This window comes from Amphiura filiformis, chromosome 3, assembly GCF_039555335.1.
Source record: "Amphiura filiformis chromosome 3, Afil_fr2py, whole genome shotgun sequence".
Lineage (NCBI taxonomy): Eukaryota > Metazoa > Echinodermata > Ophiuroidea > Amphilepidida > Amphiuridae > Amphiura > Amphiura filiformis.
In genome coordinates this window covers 3,565,214-3,587,848 of record NC_092630.1, presented here as the reverse complement: position 1 = coordinate 3,587,848, position 22,635 = coordinate 3,565,214, and the positions used below count along the sequence as shown (strand labels likewise).

The window sequence follows — 22,635 nt, the reverse complement described above, 5'->3', positions numbered from 1 at the left end:
GGAAAATCTTGTTGCACATTCCTATAGGCTGCGCCAAGTTGTTCTGTGTGTCTGTGGTGGGGACAGTCCCTCATTTCAATAGGCCTTTGTGTATTTTTGCCGCTTTGCTAATTTGTCTTTACGTATGACTTTAATGGCCATCCATATTTGGTTGTCTCTTTTTGGATACGTTTTTGTCCCTGCTGGCCTTCCATATTAGTGGAACAATTGTTCACACCTATAGAGTGTATGCAACAAACCAACCGGAACGGTATAACAATTGAAATGACAGTCATGTAGGAATACAGCTCTACGATAGCTGAAGATGACAGAGGGACAGGTGTAGGTGATTGCCCGCTAGTGCTGTAGCCTTGTCCAGATATTCTGGATCAGCATTTTTTTCCACTAATTTTCGCTATGAAATACCGGGTGAAATGAAGCAAAAGTGTTTGTTTATTATTAAACAATGGTTGACTGTAGGATTGGTGTCCCTTTTTGAATTAATGAGTTGTCAAGATATTACATTTGGGACTCTAAATAACATTAAACATGGTTTTAGATACACTTTGTACCCAGCGAAAAATATCATAGAACAATAGAAGTCAAGTGTTTTAATGTTAAAGTTAATTTTTTTAAACTTCCGTGGTCCGAGCTGTGCGCCAAGCGTCTACGAGCATACACACAGAAAAAATAAGCAATCACGCTGATTGGCTGATCAACGCACTTGACAACAAGTCGGTTGACCCATTGGTTGTCTGTTCGGCGCGTAGTAGGCGACCTTGTCACTTTTACGCGATCGCATTTCACCAGCGCGTACCCCGACCACGGAAGTTTAAAGAAAACAACTTTAGGTGTAAATATAGTCTCGCGGGAGCATCTTATTAGTCTTCTTTAAAAGTCTTTTTAAAAAAACAACTTGCTGGTCACGGCTACCGCGTGACTCTAATTTATACAACAATTCCACATTAAAATAAATAAAATAATATTGAAAAAACAATTGTTAGGTGGCAGAAAATTTTATTTGTCATAAAACATCACACACATAACTGTAATACATGTTCGATAATGAAGTATTCTATAATGTAACACAATCTGATTAAAATTCAGCCTATATGTCATCAATAATGATCGAGATATGTGCCATAATCAGTTTTGCAAGAGTAGAGCATTGCAAAAATTATCCTTTTCCAATACCATAATACTGTACTCAAAACATCCTGGAGTCAGATTCTCCTCACACTATCCCAAATTATATCTTTGAGGGTGTGTTACATAGCTTGAGCATCACCCCCTGTAAATGCATGCCTCCGCTGTCATTGTTTGGAACTAAACTGCGAAACACATCGGTTCGGAACTGCAAAGTCATGCTGGTCATTGTGTTGTACCCAAAATTTCTTACGAGTACCATGTAATTTTTTCTAATAGAAATCTTTTGGGCCAAATTTTACAAGCATATTCTCTCCACAAGTGGTCCTCATAAGTAGATAGGGGTGTACCAGTACCCCCACCAGCCCAATGAGCCTGCTCAGTGATGTCTGATTTTGCCCGTATTATTTTGTTCCTACCAAACACTATATATTTCATTTAAAAAAAATTGGGAATACCAACTAAATTGACAAAAAGTGTCCCTCATTTTCTTTCAGGCACTATTTGGTAATATTATTGCTTTATAGGTCTAAAACAATGTTACTTAGTCACTTCTCACACCATTAAAAAAATGATTAAAGGACTTGCAGCAACATCTAACATTCAAAAAGTATATCAGGGTGTATATATAGGGCTCAGCGCAACAAAGCCATATCTCCAACACTGCCGTATCTCCAACACTCTCATCTTTGATTTTGGCACAAAAATTTTCAAAAGAAAATGGGCTTTACAAGACACTGGGTCTATATCTAACCCCTATAAAGCCCAAGACCAGTGAAACATCCAACAGGCCTACAATACTACTAGATTATTACTGCTGCCTCCCCAGAGGTACACTGCTGCCTAGCTACTTCATTGGTACTATAGAATACCTGTGTGGCACTTTAAGACCACACACATCGGAATCACATGTAGGGTACACACACTGGTACTGAATTGGTACTGCTCTGGTACTATAGAGTAGCCACAAAGTAGCTGGACAGCAGTGTACCTAGATGGGGTCGGCAGCAACAGGAATTTGGTAACGTAAGTTGCCAAATGCAACATAGAGACTACAGTTGGACAGGAGACTAAAATGGATACAAAGCAATGTTATATTGAGCCCTTGGTATCCCCACTTCATCACTATTTCAAAACTAATTTTACTCATCAATTAGTTCTAGTCATATAACCACATACATTCTCCTCAATACAGTAGCTTGTATATTTACAATAGTATTTTATACATCAAGTAATTTCATAGTTCACACTTTCACAATACACACTTCTCAAGACAGTTTGGTGGTACTGTGAATTCAGTCCCATTTGTGATTTTTATTTCACATACCCCAGCCTGTGATTTCACATTCTCTTTCAATGTTGGCAGCAAATAAATAATTATAGAATTGTTCAAATAACGTAATTTAAATAAAACTTTATGTTTTTTAATTGTTGTAGTACATGGTAAATGCAAACACACAATCTAAATAAATCAATAATAAATAAATGTTGGTTATTTAATGTGCACTACACCCAAGTACCAGCACACTTCAACAATTATTCTGCTGCATTACGATTTAAGTCATTTCCACATCACATCAGATTGTGATTACCCCGGCAGCTCCCCATTTTATGCCTGGGTGGAGTGAAGCAATTGGGAATTAAGCCGTCTTGCCCAAGGATGCAACACAATAACTGTGGTGGGGCTCCAACTCACCACCTTCCGATTATGAAGCTCGCACCCTAACCATTAGGCCACCATGCTTCTCAAACCAAGCAATTCAAAAAAGTTGACAGCCCGGAGTAAGAGTATGTGATTTCACAGATGGATTTGTGAAATCAGAGGAGTCTATGAATTCACAGTACCCCATAAACTGAAATGATAGTATTGTTGGTCAATAAATTATACAAGGTGATAGTAGCTCCTTTAATTAATATATTAGTAATCTACTAATAAATAGTCATCTAAGAAAATAATTGTTTATTCTATTTTACATCAAGGTTCTTTTAGAGTGGCAGGAATATTTAATAATTAACACTGATTTCCATTTTAAATACACTTTTTAAAAATATTGAATAATATATCTTGATAGGCAAAAGGGTGAACTTTCATTAGAAGGTTATGACCGTATTGTCTGTAATAAACGGCTCATCTCATAAACGCCCCCAGCGATTTTTCGATGAAAAAGTGACCGAAATGAAAAATTTCCATGCCATCTCGTTGTGTGGCTGTCACAATCGCTAAATTGCATGGACAAAACCTTTAACTTCCATCCAGTCCATGGTAAAATTTCACTAAGTACATCATATTGCTTAAAGTGCATTTACAGATGAAATGTTGTAGTATTTACCACAAAGATATCCTGTTATGTGGGGTGCCACCATATTGAATTTGAACCTAAAAAAGACCTGGACTGGTGGATTGTACTTTTGATTTTGCCTAGATTTTTAAGTTTTTTCACTTAAAATTAACTTCTAATAAATGCCCAATTGCATGCCCAGGGGAGTTTATTACAGACAACAGATTATATTCAATCTATTCTTAAAAGAATAAAGCGATTTCACCACAATTCATGATGATACTGATCTACATCTACCGTTTTCATTCCAATAAGCGCCCATACCCCAATAAGCATCCACCCAGGATATTTTCAATTTGCTAAAGGGTACCATTAATGTTGAAGTGACTGATAGACGTTGATACAGTGAAATAGCTTGAGGATTTGAAGTCCTGTAAACTTGCAATATATTTACTGCATCAGAAAAGCTACTAGAACGTCTCGGGACATTATTATTACGTAGGTTATTTTATCTCTAATAAATGGCCCTTACGAAAAAAATTAGATAAACCAGGTAAGAAATAAGCACCCACCCAAAATGTCTCAGGACGCTATTATAACATAGGCCCTTACGATAAACCAGGTAAAAAATAAGCGCCCACCCAAAATGACTTGGTAAAGCGCCATGGGAGCTTATTGGAATGAATACTTGTCGATGCCTGTTCAGCAACTAGACAAGGGATGATTTCTGTCCATATGAGCTATTACAGTTGAAATCCATACACCTCTATGGAAGACATGACCTTAACCTCCAACAGGGAGTGCATATTAGTTACCCATTCAGGCATATATTACTAAACACATAGATTGGAATGTTCCATGCCTGTGCCCTCTAAGCATACTCAACTTCACCTGACACCAGGACATGTTCAGATCTGACAAAGCTCATCATATGTACGAAGTTTCTTTTGTGTACGCTCGCACTACTTGTGCTATTTTTTGAGTTCACTCACATAAACCTTGCTTATCGTCGACCCCCATCGGCAACATGCTTACATTCTGTGGTATGCATTCAGGTAACCTCATCTTAAAAATCACACTCTGTGTGTGGAAGATTAAGGTCATGTCTTCCATAGGGGGCATAAGAATTCAACTGGAATGTCCAAATATGTCACGACATCTCAGTCCATTTATTGTTGTAACTATACATGGAAAAAATGTTAGTTCCAAAGATTATATATTGTTATTATTATCTCATAATGTGCTATGATCAAGCAAAATCAGTCTGAAGTTGGGCATATTCAATTTTCAGTTTTTTACATGATTGTATAAAACATTTACAAAGCTACATTTTGCAGAAACCCCCATTGAAATTGAAGATTTAGTTCAAGTTGAAATGTTTCCAAAACAATATGCAACAAACAAAATTATTGTCTTTGTTTGGCTATATCTGAAAATCAATATTTTCGACTGATTTTGCTTGATCACATCACATATCTTTCAACTTTAATCTGCAAGTTTTAAATGTAAAATTAAGGCAATATTTATTGCAGTTTTGAAGCACACAAGTCAAAAGGACGGCTATTAATATGAAGAAATTACATTACAGACTCAACTCAATTTACATAAATTTATTTGTGTAGGTGGTAAGTGCTTCAAAGAGAATAAAAAATAGAAACTCTAGAAATGCGACTTCTATTTGCGGCACATAGTTGCCACCCACTTTCTTCAGCAGATGAGCTTCATTTAATTATTGAAGCCAATACCCAGCAAAACAATGTTTAAAAAAATCATAAATGTGTTATATGCAAAAGGTTCTAATAACATTTAAATGTCAGGTTATATAATGGTCATGAAAATTTCTAAAACATTTTATATGAAAAAACCCACTACAATAACATTTATGTGTTGTCAAAATGTTATATTGTAAAATATTTTTAGCAAACATTTTTGTAAAATATTTTGTCAACCATTAACATTATAACATGTCCAAAACTTTTTTTACCCCGACCTTTATACATTTTCTTTTTGTGTTTGCTGGGTATACAGTGAAAATCAAGTAGACACTTCTGTCTGATGTCCAAGTTGAGCGAAATTTGTTTTTCTTCTGTAAACATTGCAGAAAAGATATCATAAACAGGCACTTATTTGGCTATTTAAGGCAAATATTACAAAATTTTATAAAACCAACAACAAAATGAGAAAAATTGGAAAGGCACTAACACTACCCAACACCTAATATATTACTCATTCATTGTTTATTGTTGTATATTGTGCCAAAAAAGTATCCAAACACTTAAATGCTCATTTTCTGTGAAACTTTTTATGTTTGCTGGGTATACAGCGAAAATCAAGTAGACACTTCTGTCTGATGTCCAAGTTGAGCGAAGTTTGTTTTTCTTCTGAAAACAATGTAGTAAAGATATCATAAACAGGCACTTATTTGGCTATTTAAGGCAAATATTACAAATTTTGTATAAAATCAACAAATGAGAAAAATTGGAAAGGCACTAACACTACCCAACACCTAATATATTACTCCTTCATTGTTTATTGTTGTATACAGCATCAAAAAAGTATCCAAACACTTAAAGCAAAAGCCATATCTTTAAGACACTAAGTCAAAATTCCAAAATAAAGTAGTTGATAGATAGAGAATTTTGTCCTGCGCACTTTGATACCATATTCTGCATGATGCCATTTTATTCCCCATAAGTTAAGTTCTACCCATTTGAATGACATATGGATGAGTTTCAAAAGGGACAAATTTAGATATTTCCTCATTCAAGGTGATTTCTGTTATTCTTTGTTACAGGTTCAATAAAGCCTAACAAATGAACACTCATTCTGCTGTGATCAATGTCTGCGTGCATCCAGGGCAAAGTCAATGCAAATTTTTGTCACTTTTGAAAAGCTCTCTAATTATTTAAATTGCTATTAGAAAATAAAGTTGTATTGTACCGATTGAGGTGTCAAAATATGCAGAACAAAATGCTCTATCGACTATATTCTGTAATTTAGTTTTAGTGTCTTTAAGAAATGGCTTTTTGTAAAGTATTCAGATACTTTTTGGGCACAGTATATTAACACACATTATATGGAATATATAATCCATGTAGGCACAGGATATACATGTATAAGGCAACTATCATTATTAATTATAAAATAGTACATTTCTTTGGTATATATCAAGGTGGTTTTCAAAATGGGTTATATAACATAGAATTGGTTATAGGAAAATCCTGACTTGTCTTCGTTCAGTCATGGAGGAAAATTTGGTGATATTGTGTGTTTTGCTCAGTATGCATTCAAGAACTTAACTTGAAAAGCTCCTTGGCATGACGCACTGATAATGTCGGAAGAGTATATGAAGCAGAATTGAAAAGGACATGAATATCCCCACAATTCCTCCATGAGTATGTGTAATTATACAGAACAGTGAGTTTAGATAAGATTCTCTGTGTCTTTTTCTATGGAATGTTTAGAAGTGATCAAACACTTGAATTACAAATGCTTAATGCTCTGCGTGCTAGCCATAGCCTTCGACATAAAAAAAGTTTTGAGATATTTTCTCAAACTATTAAGAGCTATCTTAAGAACCACTGAACCAATACTAGGCTTGTTTGTACTCATTTTCTTGCATTTTTCATGCTGATTCCAAATATGGTAATGAAAAATTACAATTCTGAAATTTTTGAAATTTTATTATTTTTTTTTATTTGTCGTCTGCAGTCAACACCCGCGTGGAGAGAGTTAAGCAAAGGTCGATTTGGGGCATGATATAAGGGATAGCCACTGAGTTCTTCAAACAAGGCAGTAATCTATGTCCCAAGCAATTACAACAATTTTGGTATAATTGACAAAATTGACTTTGATACCATGTTTCAAGAACTTTTGACTATCCCTTATAATTTGTCCCCATCAACTTGATAAAAAACATGCATGCTCAGTGTAACATGCATTTTTTCCTAAACAAAAACCAAGACAAAACATATTTTTAAACATATATAAGAAATATTTTAAAAGCCATGACTTTCATTTCTTATTTCATGCCAGACTGGAATATCAACTGGCATTGCTATACTTGTAATGTATACAAACAACTTTCCTCTAACACAACACTTCCAGTAATTGCTTGTACAAACAAAGTATCCATATCCTCAATTAATGTACATCATTATAACATGATTTTATAGAGTTCCATTAACAACAACATCCATTTTTATTCAATGGCATAGCTAAATTTTATGGAGCCATAAAATTTCAAATGGACCGACAGCCTAAAGATTTTAATACTTTTTGAAGGACGTCCTCCAAAATGTCTCTACCTTGCTAATCCGCTCCAAGAATTACTTTGAACTGCTTGTGAAGCGAGCAAAAATGGTCAATTTTAATACTAATGCGAGTCAAATTGTAGTAAATTTAGTTTTAAAGAGACAATCAATCAGAGAATTCATTTACTACAGTTTGTCCACTCTGAAGTACAAAGTGACAACGCACACGTATACAGCGTGTAAACAGTGCGCACTGCTGTGTCTCTGCTGATGTATGCGTGCCTTCAAAGTCGGCACAATGTGTGCGTCCGCGTCGGTACTTTGTACTTCAGAGTGAACTGACTGTAGAATATGACGAAATGTACCAACGGATCCTGATATACCGAAGGATCTTGATATACCGACACTTTATCCACACTAAACATGCACAAGCCCCCTGACCCCCCTTTAGCTACGCCGCTGTTCAGATTTTAAATGCAGAAATTTACGCTTATTGCACATATGGAACAAACAATATAATACACCCCATTATAATCAAAGAAAATAACCCAATGAGTACAGACTCGGAAATGTACCATGTGTAAATATGTTACATGGTAAATCAGCCATACTGGTTTGTCGCAGAATGGAGACGAAAATAGTGTACCTCTGGCATTTATCGGCAAACCCCGATAATTTGCCTCTGTAAAGCTTGGGCATTACGAAGGCTTGCACACATTAAAGCCATATTATAACATTTTCAAACAAAATAGATTAGCATTTCTTTGCCATAAAATGTCAGATATATCCCCTTTTATTTTTGAGCCGAATAACTATGCCAAAGCAAAGAAAATTGGAATTTACTACCACTGCCGCATATGCCAATACGTACCACTCCTTCGGTCATGTTGTGGTACGACCCTTTGTTGTGTATATCACCGTCCCGCAGACGCCGTGTATGCGTACTGTGTGTTATGAACATCGTGTATGCGCGCCCGGTGTATGCGTTAACTAATAATTCCATCGTAATAATAAAGCGCCGGTTCCGGCGTTTTATTCAAAATCTCGTATTTTGACAAAACTACAGCACCTAGAGTCTTGATTTTTGCAGGGTATATTGGTTTAATAAAGTACAATTTAATCGTGTAAAAAAGTAATTTTAAAAATTCAGTGAGGGCGTCTTCCTCAGCAAATGTTATAATATGGCTTTAATTCTTATCGTGTGTTACTGGTTAAATACATTTCTCACACAACACAAACAAGCAAACACTTTGAAAAGAAAGTTAACTTGGCGCATGGCGAAATAATTTAGAGATACACTAATTTGCCCTCCATGAATGATATGGAAAGATGAGATAAATCTGATCTTATCAATTTGGGTCTAATCTCTTTGTTCATAATGGATCTACAGTTTGATCAGCTCGTACTCGGGGGGCCTTATAACATCGCATATTAATATCACATGAATTGTCTTGTGACATGTCGCTAGAAGTATCACAAATTATTAATTCAAGTCCTATACTGTGCCTACAATATTTAACACAAAAAATGTAGACCAGACATGTCAACTATTTCATTCTTAACGTGGGTCTACTTTTCGGCGTAGTGATAAAAGCCTTACAATTCCCGCCGACTATGAGCTGATAAAAGTATACATGATCTCACAAAATAAGATCTTGCAAATCATTCTAAGAACACTGTAGAACAGCTGCCTTTTGCAAAACCATCCCCAAGACTTAGCTGATTAGTTGTATAATTGGTTTGGAGATTGGGAATTTGCTTGATGGCAGCTATATTCCCCATCCAACTACTTTGAGGGCTGTAGAACAGCTGTCTTTTGTAGGCTTCACTGATAAATTGTAAAATTGGTTTGGTGATTGGGTATTTGCTTGATGGCAGCAATATTCCCCATCCACCTACTTTGAGGACTGTAGAACAGCTTTCTTTTGTAGGACTGTCCCCAAGACTTAGCTGATAAGTTGCAGTATTGGTTTGGTGATCGGGTATTTGTTTGGCAGCTTGTTGACGATATATGGTGCTTGTAAGTAGTACCTGAAATCATGAAGAAAAAATGAAAATTTAATTCATCCTACCTGACTAATATGTGACACGATCTGGTCCATGGGGGCCAAAGGAGGCATTTTTGAAAATTGAGTTACTATAATTATTACATTATACATACAATAGGCTATCATTTACTGAAAACACCAAAGGTCTAGCATACTTGATTCTAAAGTTATGAAGTTTTTTGATGCCTATTTTCTTATGTATTTACCTTTATCTCAGTGTCAAATTTGCCACCTTTGGCCCCCATGGACCAGATTGTGTCACATATATATGATGCAAACTGAAATTTTGCAGCTTAATTTTCTACGTTGTGTCCGAAACCTTTGAACTTCATCAGGCATCGTGACTGATGATGATGTGACGTCAGACGACGAGGAATGTCTCTTAATTCCCAGGTTCCAAGCGTGTGACAATTGGAAACAGAAGAAGCGGTTATTTTTGACAAAGAGGAGAGGTGGTTCGAGAGAGGAGTTGTAATGAAAGACTGAGATAAAAAGACTAAATCGCGTCTGACATCAAGGCAAAGGTGCGCCGTAATTGGTTGCCGACCTGCGCAGTACGACATTTTCTGTCTAGTTGTGAGAATTTCAGACGCGAACTAGTCTTTTTATCTCTGTCTTTCATTATAGGGAATCCATATGGGAGAGTGTGGAGGAGCATGGTAAAAGAAGACCTGGAAGGCAAAGAACATCCTACTTGTCTTATGTGCAAAAACTGTTGGGGGATTTCGACAACTTTCTACTGCCAGATGCCATTGCCACCTTGGCTTCAAATCGTAGTATATGGAGAAACTTTGTAGTCGCCTGCTTCGTAGCCGAATGAAATGAATGTGGAGGAGCCAGCCATCACTAAGGGGTACTCCGTTTCCAATTGTCAAATGCATGGGACCCCGCATTAGGAGACATTCCTCAGTCTGATGTCACATCATCATATGAAGTCTGAAGTCGGATGCAACAAGGCAAAGTGAATTCAAACTTTAGTTCCAGTATTCAATTTAATTTCAAATTAATGTTTTAAACTACTGGATGAATAATCTACACCAAGATTTGATGAATGTTATTTCATAAAAGTGTGGGTTACTTTTTGTAATGTGCTTATAAACTACCGGGCAAACCCTGATATTTACCTGAATTCCTCTGTGTAGTTATTGCGAATATGTGAAGGCACACAGGTGCTGTATTGAAGAAACGTCTGCAGCAGAAAGAACTGCTGAAACAACAGGACTGCCTGGTTTGGAGTCAATGTGGGATGACCGGATGGCATCATTAGCTTCATGGCTTGCGCTAACACCCGCTCTACGAATGTGTACTGTAAAGGAACAAATCAAGGGACAAACAAATTACTCATAAAGAACATTTTTAACTAGCTATCACTACAATTATCAAGAAGAGATTGTTAAAAGCGTGGGAAAATAATTCTACTGCAAGAAACTACAGAACTATACTTTGATCAGCTCGTGATCGGCGGGCATTATAACATTGTGGATTAATATCAAAATATTTTATTTTGAGAATTTTCTTGCAACATCTCAACACACAAAATATAGACCAGACAGGTCAACTAATAGCACTCTTAATGTGGGTCTACTTTTCGGTGTAGTGGTAAAAGTCTAACATTTCCTGCTTATTACAAGTGCAATATTGGAATTCTTTCAGATAATCCCCTGTAAGATTTAAAAAGCAAGTGTTTTTTTTAACAAAATCTTTGATGGTTTTCCTTTGCTTATAGGCCTTTCCGAGAAAAAAAAAAAAAAAGATTATAAGGTCGCAGTTCTGACTATATTGCATATAACCTGTTACTTACTGTTGTGGTTTGTAGGGAATCTAAGACTTTCATCAACCAACATATGTTGAAGAACCTGCCTTCCTCATTGCCCCAGTTTGCCTGATAAGAAAGATAAGAGTAAAACACACACCGTATTAAAAAACACACCCTACTACCTTGTGGAAACTTGGAAAAAAATTTTAAGATGACAGGATGTCTCCATAAAATAGCCATTCTAATCATGTTTATATACATGCCTGATGTGCTTGTGTACATGTGTGTGTTATGTTGATCTAACTATAATTCCACACAACATATAATTATATACTTTCTACAACTATTTAGCATAGGCATGTTTGTATTCATTTGAATTGAACTGAATTTTCAAACAGAATTTCTGAACAGATTTCAAAATTTCAAAATTCTACGTTTCTTTTTTAAATATTATAAAAGTTTCTTTTATATATAGTTCCTGCGTTGATATTTAAAGAGTGTCTGCCTTGGTATTTAGAGAAACCAGTACATTGAAAACTGTACTGGACCTGTTATTGCAGTCATTACTTAACCATCTGACTACACTACAAAATTCCTATTGAGGCCCCTTGCACAGGTGCACCATCGCCCGGGACCATAGCCAAGAGTACCAGCTACAATTTTCAGAGTTTGAGACTCAATGAACTGGAGTATGATGCAAATGTGGGTCCTAAAATTCTAGCTATTCACAATAAAGGCGCCGCCAGCAGTTTGCGATGTAATCGTGATGTATCATGGGAAAAGGTATTACATCAAGTCCAGAGAAAAAAATTAATATTACCATGCTATTACATAAACACGTGACAATATTTTTTAGTTTCAATATAGCAATTAACACCTTTTATTTTGACAAACTAAAAATTAATTGTCACATTTCCTATGTAATAGCATGGTAATATTTGTATTATTACGCGTGTACTTGATGTTTATTTTCCTATGATACATCACGATTACATCGCAAACATGGCGGCGCCTTTTATTGTGAATAGCTTAGAATTGCCAGAGAGCCTGAAATTTTGAAGTTTTTTAGCTCCAAAGCCTACAATTTGGCCCAATTTTACTTCACAGACCCCCACAAAAATATTGAAATTTAAGTTCATCAAGCCCCTATTTTCCCCCAAAATCAGTTTTTAGTTCCCAAAGTTTAGCGCTTCGCACTGCACTCCGACCAAAATTTCAGTTAAGTGCCTCCACTCAGGGTGTTGCAGTTATGGCTATTTTTATACTAGTTGACCACAAAAGAGCTGAAGTGATGCAATGTTACCCTGTAGCTGACAGACCTACAGATTTCTGGGTGTTAACAACATTGTTTGGTCAACTCAATAATCAAGGACAAACCGTACATCATTAGTTCTCAATGACTGTCAATATTTAAACATAAAACACTATGCTATTATGCTCTTTGTCACTAGCATTCAAAATACTCATGGCTAATTATTCAAGAACATTTTATTATGTAAACTAGGGAAGAAAAGTGGAAGATGCAGAAAATGCTGCCTCTTATATATTTTTTACTAGCGGGATACCCGCGCTTCGCGCGGGTCCCCGCTAGATGAGTAAATGGGAGCGATCACTAAAACAGGAGGAATTACTGAAAAGGTAGAATCATTGAAAGGTAAATTTTATTTTTCTAAACCTGTCCCTTCTTGCATTTCCATTTTCTTTTCAGTTTATTCTGCACGGGCCTAGTTTGTTTCCATTAAAACAAAATGCTATTTAGCTTGTGATTTTCCGTTTCCATGTTATTTATCTATCTAGGCTTAACCCCATTCCCATTATTTTCTAAATCTATCCTTTCTTATACGTTTCCCTTTATAGCTTCATTTTTATCAGCTGCTTAGCTTGTGATTTCCCGTTTCCTTCATCAGTTGTTATTTATTTTTCTTATTTTTCGTGATTAGTTTCTAATTTTAACTTCTTTTTTCCCATAATTTTCCTGATAAGTTTCTTTCTTTCCCTCTTTAGTTTGCTCCCGTTTCATTTCGTTACTTTTATCCTTCCCTTTATAATAGTAGGCCTACCTTTTTTGTCTTCTTTTTTTTTTCTATTCATTTAGCTCCTTTCTTTCTCTTCAGTTTCTTTTGCATAGGTCTATTTTGTTCCCATGCTGCTTAGCTCGTGATTTCCGCTTTCCATGTTATTCATTTATTGAGCCCGCTCCCATGCATTATTTTATAAATCTACCATTTCTTACATTTCTCCTTTTAGTTTTGGATTTTTTTCTACATTTTGTTCCCATTTTTCATATTTCCTGCTTAGCTTATGATTTCCCGTTTGATTTTATCTATTTAATTCTGTTCTCATTATTTTAGTTTTTTTACATGAGTGAGTTAGTTAGTTAGTTAGTTAGTTAGTTAGTCATTCATTCATTCTTTCTTTCTTTCATTTTTAGCTTCCTTCTTTCCTCTCGTATCCTCACGATTTTTATCATCTTGGCGGGTAATCTCTTAACCGCACCCAGTACCATGCATATAATCCACAACCCGACCCATCCATAGGCCTACCTTTTCAGTTTTGTCTTCCTTTCTTTTCTTTTCGATTTCTCTGGCACGGAAAGTTGGTGTGTGCATATTATGCACCCGTGCGTCTTGCGCGTCACATTGCTCAGTATCGCCGACGTACTAACGCCAACCCCTGCTGCCAGTTAGTTACGGCACGCGCTACCACTGAGTTTTGACAACAAAAATCCGGAAAAACCCCGGTTTTAACCATATTTTCACTGATTTTGAGGCCAATTCTTGGTCTTGACCGTTTTCAACCAAATAAAGTGCAATGCGTTCCCCGTATATTCCTCAATCTCCCGTATGAATGTGGCTGTAAAACTAAACGACGATTCATTATAGTCCTAGAATAAATAATAAAATTCACGCCGACGTAGCCTTAATCTCTTGGCTGCCAACTTCGTGCATTGGCGGAAAATGGGGTGCGTAGCTCTGCATGAGGGGCGAAAAGCTCGTAAGATCATTCTTAAAGTACGCGATGTTGTGCATCTAGATAGCCTGAATCATTTCTTGGCCACCTCGCAGTTGGCAGAAAACAGGGCAATGTTGCTCTGCGTATGGTTTTTTAATGGAAATATTATTACGCGGTTCACACTGCCCTTATTACCCACAATGCCACTGCATGCGATTTTGCATAGCAACACGACAGTTTTTTATGTTATTCTCTTAGTTACCATCAATTTTTGCAAAAATGAACCTCAGATGGTTTAATGGCAATATGTACCCGATCAAAGTACGAATAAATCAGAGCTGAAAGTGAAATCATCTCTGAGTCTATTCGCGCACAAGATTTAGCGACTTCCTTTTATTTATATAGATGTGCTGACCAGTGAAATCTTTGATCAGTAATAGACCTTATGCAATAAACCATCCGAAATGGTAAAATAATTGAAATGGCAGCCATGTTAGAGGACAGCACATACCGTATTGCCTGTAATAAATGCTAACAACACCAACCCATGACTTTTTAAATGAAAACTGATCAAAATGCAACAATTTCCATGCCATATTATGTAAGTAAACTTAAAATTTGAATCATCAGTCATGTCAGTGGTGGCCATCATGATCACTAAGTTACATGGACAAAATCTATTCTAACTTCAACTTCCATCCAGTTCATTGCCAAAGTAAGGTAGAATTTCACTAACTAAATCATTTTCTTCTTTAAAATGCTTTAATGCGCTTCTTTTACTGATGTAATTTTGCCAGATTACCTCAGTAAAAGTATTTAGTCGCAAATGAACCAGAGTGCGATTTTCATCTTGATTTTAAAGTTTTTTTCACTAAAAATATGTTTTTAACAAACGCCGCCTTCAAAAAATGCATGCCCTGGGGCATTTATTACAGACAATACAGTATGACCACTTCATAGTTCAAATCCCTTATTGCTCTAATTTGTCACACATTTTTACAGCACGCATCCTCATGGCCCGGGGGGCACTCACATGTTAAGGTGGTACGGGTATGTGCGGCGCTCAAGGGTCCCTTTTTCAGGCTCTCCCGCAGTTCCTTAAGCCCCATATTTGGATCTGCTCTAGTTCTTTGAGCCTCAAACTCTGATAATTGTAGCTCTTTAAGCTCAAATTTGGAAAAAAATTAGAATTTTTTTAGCTCAACAGCCTATAATTTGGCCCTAATTTCAGTTCTTCAAGCCCCTATTTTGCCCAAAAATCAGTTCTTAGTTCTCAAAGTTTGGCGCTCCGCGCCGCACACCCCTACCAAAATTTAAGTTGAGTGCCCCCCGGGCCTCATGGTTGGGAAACAGTTAGCTATTTAGTCATTTTTTGCTTATGTATCATGTTGTCTTCAACATCACAATGTCAACCATTTACTATTACCCAAAAGGCAGCCATACTGCACATTATATTTACCTGGTATGCTATGAGTACTAGATCAAACAATACTGCAGTAGAAGCATTACACAATTCTTGTACAAGCTTAGCAACCTGCCATAAGAAAACACAGAGTATAATCAGTATTGATTTGATAATGATTAGTAAACAATTATACACACATTTCTTGTTAAGGGGGTACTACACCCTTCGATAAATTTTTGACTATTTTTGCATTTTTCTCAAGAACTAATAACACACTGGTAACAAAAGTTATGTATATCATAGGGGCAAGGAATCCATTTACTTCACTGGAATTTCAGTGACCCAAGACAAGCGGTTCGTTATTTATGATAAGAAATGAGGTACCGCTAGCGGTACCTCTTTTCTTATCATAAATAATGAGCCGCTTGTCTTGGGTCACTTACATTTCAGTGTAGCAATTGGATTCCTTGCCCCAATAATATACATAACTTTTGTTACTAGTGTGTTATTCGTTTTTGAGAAAAATGCAAAAATATTCACACATTTACCACAGGGGTGTAGTACCCCCTTAAGCTAAGAGCAATTTGAAATCCAAGGTGTTACGCCTTTACAGCAAACCTTCATGAATACTGAACATGCAATTTTGTTAGGGGACTTTTTTTTTAATACTATGTTAATAGTTCTGTATTGGGCAATTCATTGCTCAAATTTCATATTCTGAAACACTCGGATCTGTATGCACAAAAGAATTAGAACGGGTCTAAAGTTGTTAGACCTGCTCTAAGTGGAATTTAGTACCATGCAGGAGAAAGGACGCACATTTTCCTTCACATTTTCACATTTAAATCTTTAAAATTTGCTAGCTATTCTAGGAAGCAAATAAGAGTAAATGGTCATTCATGATGGAACTAAATTCCACTTGGACAAGGTCTAACTTTAGACCCGGTCTAACTCTTTTGTGCAGACCTAAAGGTTTCATAAATTAGAATGCTTTAAAATATATGTTCTTAAAACAGTAGTTCTCAAAAATGAAACCAGCTGAAGGTTTCAACATGCTGAAAACAGATGAATTCACCAACATCAAATATAGCATCAATCAGTCAATACCAAACAATTGTAATGTTAGTGAAAATGAATAAAAAATTAACAGACTTATCATGATCAAAGGTAAAAATTCTATGATTAAAAACTTAAAACATGATTTTATAAACAGAGATGACACTCAGTTTCACTAAAAAAACCAACCTGAAAATGGTGAAAAAGCATGTGAATGCAGGCCAAAAAGCCCCAAATGGGCTGAAAATAAATAAAAATGCGGGAATTTGGACTCACAAAAAACTGAATTCAGGCTAAAACCTAAAAAGTGGCATCTCTGATAAAATATATATCACAACGCCACTTTTTAGAGAGAAGCGAAAAAAGTGATTCATTTTCAAGCTATTCAGTAGACAGTCAGGGAGTATATTTTACTGACCATACTGACTAACCAACCATGGATTTGAACCTGGGATCTTATTATAAGTTACCATTCCTACAAGTTGTTTAGGGCAAGTCGGATGTCAGGTGCCATATTTTTCTTGTTTTAGCTATTTAACTAAATAAATGCAGCATACTTCTTACACAGATCTTGCGGTTTTTGAGTTGAAGCCAATTATATATCAAAACAAATGTTTCAGGCATTTTCTCTTCTCAAGAAAAATCATGTACATGGGGCAGAAATATCAAGCATTGGGCTCTTTTTTATAGAACCCATACCATTCCTCTTGTGTGTCAGCTTTATTGTCTCAATATTTGAGTGCATACACCACTAGATTATGCTCCCCACCAATCCGCCTTAATAGGTCCTAACTATTTTAAGAAACAGCCCACAATAAAAGGTCAACAAACTGAGGGTAAATGTGATAACAAAAGTGCTGAAAAACAAACAAAATGCAAGACCTTGCTACAAAATTCACAAACACTGTAAAACATAAACATTGATATGTCACTGACTACTCTGAATAAAAAAAAAACTGTCTGGCAAATGAAACATGTAGTTAATCACACTTTTGATACATGTCAATGTTTTGGGAAATGGGGCACAAACATGCATTTTTGAATGTTTTCTAAGGGCGTGATCACATCAGGCACTTTTGATGTAGGGACGTGGAGTCGACCCTACATCGAAACCACTTCCCAGTGTAGTGTGAACACAAAGTAAGTGGATTCGACCCTACATCAACAATGTGGATCGAAACTACCTGGTTGAGGTAGTTTCGACCCTAGGAGGTGGGTTAAATTTCGTAATGTGAACACGATAATTATGTGGAGTCGATCCACATATACCGGAAGTGGCTGTGGTCGTGCGGGCGAAATGGTGAACGCCAATGGAACAAAACGAACTGAAGACGTCACCAATCAATCGATATTGGGGTCCAGCATTCGAGTCATCCGCACCCAAGCGCAATTACCGCGCCGGCGCGCGATCAACTTTACACGCTAGGCGTCCCCGCGCGAATTGCCAGCTCGCAGTACGCGTGTAGTTCTTCACGGTGTAAAAAGTAAACAAAATTGTGAAACAAAATAAAGATTGAATTTTAAATAGCATCGCTGTTTTTCCGTATCTTTTGTATTTTATGGCATCAAAACAAACTGGAACAAAGGTAACTAGTATACAGTTCCCGTTTAAACAATTATTTTATGGAAGCTAAAGTGAAATATGACAAAACAGAGGAGAAAATACGCTGTATTTGGTATTTTTACACCGTGGACACGTGAGAAACGCACGTGTTGTTTGTTTACATCTCAGACCCCAATATAGATAGGTGACATCATCAGAAAAAGGTCTATGAATCGCTTCTGAGGTGATGGCTTTACGAAATTTGGTATCTATGCTGCGTGGTACTAGGTGTGAGTCGTTCTACATGTAACATCCGGGTATGTGGATTCGCTCCACTTACGTCATAACCCACTTTCGATGTAGATTAGCTTGCTAGTGTGAACGCGAACTCAATGTGGATTCGATGTGGATCGACACCACTTCACTACCTAGGTACGAACCCACATTGTGTAATGTGAACACGCCCTTACATTCAGGCACAAAATTCAAACACTTGGCACAAATGTATACCATTCAGAATACTGAGTACAGTCTAAAATATCACTTTTAAAAATCATATCACTCTCTTGTTTTTATCATAAACAATAAGGTAATCAGAAAATATTCATAACCTCATTAATAAACGCGATGTGTGCGATCCAATCATATTTTGTTATTTGTGAAAACGCGAACGCAAATCGAGGTCATTAATATCTCCATTGACCGCAAAATGCGTAATTTTTCCAATGGCGCACACAATTGACCTCCGCGTGCGCCGTATTGTGCATCCAACAAACTTCGCCCACGCTGGCTGCCGTATTTGGATTGCGCGCTACCATATTTGCACAGATTCTGATACGCACTTTTGTTATTGGTCGTCTTGTTTTAGCCTGATCGATTTTGGGAAAGGGAAGATGTAAAAATTGTTTATTTTTCTAAACTTTTGAGGAAAATATTTGTGTTATTTTGTAAAGTTAAAAGATCAAAGTGATGGTTATGAATGAGGTTAATAACTTTGCATCGGTAATATGTCGGGCATTGTGAAAAATCTAACAATTTTGCTTTGGACCTCAGAATATACCTCGGGGCTACGCCCCTTGGGATATTCCTCGGTTCCAAAGGCAAAATGTTCAGATTTTTCACAATGCCCTCCAAATAACCAATGCGCAGTTATTAACCTCTAATTAAGCACCTTTGCCAAAATCTTGAGAGTAACTAGTTTCATTTCATAGTTGACCCCCCCCCCTCCGTCCCTTCCTCTCAGTCTGTAACAAACCTGAAGTGGGTCAAAATAGCATAGATGCTTTTTGTAATGGACATTCTTAACCCCCTCCCTCACATTTATTCGCTACTTGCACACTGCACAGTTCCGCCATTATGCAGTGTGTGCGGGGAGAGCCTCAAACTGGCAGCATACATGAAAGGAAGAATTATGTAACCTTACACAGAATGTTATATGACTGGTTCAATTCCCATTCATGCATGTTGCCAGTTCGAGCTTTCCCTGCAAATTGTGCATAATGACGGAACCATGCAAGTAGCGAATAGGACCGTCATAGATCTTTTGGTTTGAAAGTTCCCTTTTAAAGGAAGTTTATAATACAATGCTTATCTTTGGTGGTTTTGCCACAAATGTGTCAAAATACCATACAGAATCAGTATTTTTGAAGATGGAATCGAGGATGGAAAAAAAAAAAAAAAAAAAGACCTCTTAGTCTTAGTCAAACACCCACTTGGTGTGGAAAATGCAATGCACAGGGAGGCATTAAAGGAATGTTCATAAATACTTTGGTGGGGGGGGGGGGGTAAAAGTTAGAACCTTCAACATCAAAATATTTTAGATCCCCCTACAAAAGGTGGATTGCTTTTTATCCCCCTTTTTATGGTTTACACTTTTTTGATCCCCCTTCATGTCCTAAAAAGAAACCAATATGTTATAAACTCAATAGCTAATTATGACCATTTGGAGTTATTACTCATTGGAGTTATAGTGTTACATTCTAATTCATTCAAATTTTGTTGATTTGAGGCTTGAAAGTACACAACTGAATACGATGAATATTCATGTGCGTGGGATCATACATTTTACCCCATACTTTTATCCTCAAATGTTTTTTATCTCCCTATTAAGGATTAAATTTTTATCCCTTTTTAGGACCCAAATTTTTAATCCCATTATATCCCCCAAAGTATTTATGAACACTCCCTAATTTAATAGAGAGAATACTATCAAACTAAACTAGCACTAAAATAAAATGAGAATAACAATACACTTGCACAAATGAAATCACCTGAGGAAAAGATCCAACAAATTAAAAATCAACTACACAACAACCATACCTCTACTTTCTGCAACAGTAGGAATTGCGCCACAGAACCAGGGTAAAGGAAGAGAGGATTGTGGGTAGAAAAAGAAAAAAGGGTAAGCTAGGTAGATGGTACCCAATGAATTATGGGTACAAAATAAAACACAAGGGTTGAGCAAGGTACAAGGTAGGTAGCGACTAACATATATTGGGTAGAAATACAGCAAAGGTAGCTTATGCAGGAGGTAACTACTGCTGAATTATGGGTAGATGGTTAAGGGCAAGGTAGGTGGAGGTGGTACCCACTGAATTATGGGTAGAAAGTAAAATCAGAGAGGATGGGATAGTGTTCAATGGGGGGAGGTTAACAATTTCATGGTCCAGTCCAGGAATTTTTGCCACAGGTAACAAGTCGGGTTGGATCAGGTCCTAATTCATAACTAATTTCCAATCGGGACATACAGTAAACAAAATTCATAGCTGTAGAACGCTGTTATATCTATACTAATAAAATAATAAGCGGTCTCTGTCTATCTGTCTGTCCCGCTATGCGTTTCGCCGTGCTTTGACGCATCGCGCTGAAATTTCGCATATAGATAGGTATCGGGAAAAGCATGTTCGCCATGTGCTTTTGAAGGTCATCGGAGGTCAAGGTCAAAGGTCAAAATTTCAAACTTTGTCCGATCGGGCCCAAACTTGGTGGGAGGAGTCCTTGATAGGAGGGGAATATAATGCGTGAAATAAAATTGAGGTCAGCCGAGGTCAAAGGTCATTACGGAGGGGTCAAATTTCAAACTTTGTCCGATCGGGCTCAAACTTGGTGGGTCAAAACCTTTGTATGAGGGGAGCATGAAAAACATTATATGGAGGTCATCCGAGGTCAAAGGTCAAAGGTCATGGATTTCAAACTTTGTCCTATCGGGTTCAAACTTTGTGGGTGCAATCCTTGATACGAGGGGAATATATGCGCAAAACAAAATTGAGGTCAACCGAGGACAAAGGTCATGTAGGGGCTAAATTTAAACTTTGCCCTATTGGACTTAAACTTGATAGGTGGAATCCTTCAGATGACTGAGGGGAGCATGAAAAAATTGCACCAAGGTCATCCGAGTTCAAAGGTCATCTGGGGTCAAACAGTATTGTATCATGCCAGTGCTCTCACAGCATCTGGGCTCTCACAGCCGCAGGTGCACTAGTCCTTTAAATTTTTGGATATCCGGTGTCTGGTCCGGCTGGGTAAGATATCTCAGAATTGCAGAGATCGGGTTGGGTTGGGTCGGGTCAGATTTCATGAGGACATGTCGGGCAGGGGAAGAAAAAACTTGCCTCGCAGGGCTTTATTTCTAACTTGTATTAACCCCTATGACAGAGATTTTTTTTCTTCAAATTTTTAGAACAAAAAAAAAACAAAAAAACACTTCAGTGACAAAAGCCCATGCAATGCAGTGTCAGGTTTTTTAGCAAATAACGATGTTGTCGGAATTTCAAGTCGCACCTAACAATATTAAACATAAAAATATCCACAATTTACCAAAGCTGGCAAGATAGATGGGTTAATAACTTGGGTAAAAATGATGCAGATATAAACATTGTATAACTGAGGGTGATAGTGAACCACTCTTGAAATTGTGTTTTAAAAGACTTTAAAGTGAACCTCAAAATAAATATCAATACTATTCTTATATTATATAATTCCAGAACTTTACAAACAAGCAACTATATTCAGGTGTAATTATCAAAAACTTAGGGTGATAAAAAGATCATGCAAAACAAAAAATTAAATGAGACCGTTTAAAAAAAAAAAAAAACCAGGTTAGACAGGTTAATACAATACATCTAAATGATCAAATTAGGCAACTCCTGAAAATAAACAGGTGACCTGTCCTCTCAACCCATCTATAACAGGTCAAAGGTCATGCATAGGTCACACATC

At 36.8% G+C, this 22,635-nt stretch overlaps 1 protein-coding gene across 1 annotated transcript in view; it reads right to left on the bottom strand.

The window, feature by feature from the left end:
* Positions 1-8,633: 8,633 nt before the first annotated feature.
* The window catches only part of LOC140147888 (uncharacterized protein C12orf56-like), a 43,231-nt gene continuing 29,229 nt past the window's right edge, over positions 8,634-22,635 (bottom strand). The window contains 4 exon segments of the mRNA XM_072169667.1: positions 8,634-9,688; positions 10,830-11,011; positions 11,507-11,587; positions 15,873-15,947. Coding sequence (XP_072025768.1) covers positions 9,553-9,688; positions 10,830-11,011; positions 11,507-11,587; positions 15,873-15,947 — 474 coding nt within the window. The 3' untranslated portion in view covers positions 8,634-9,552.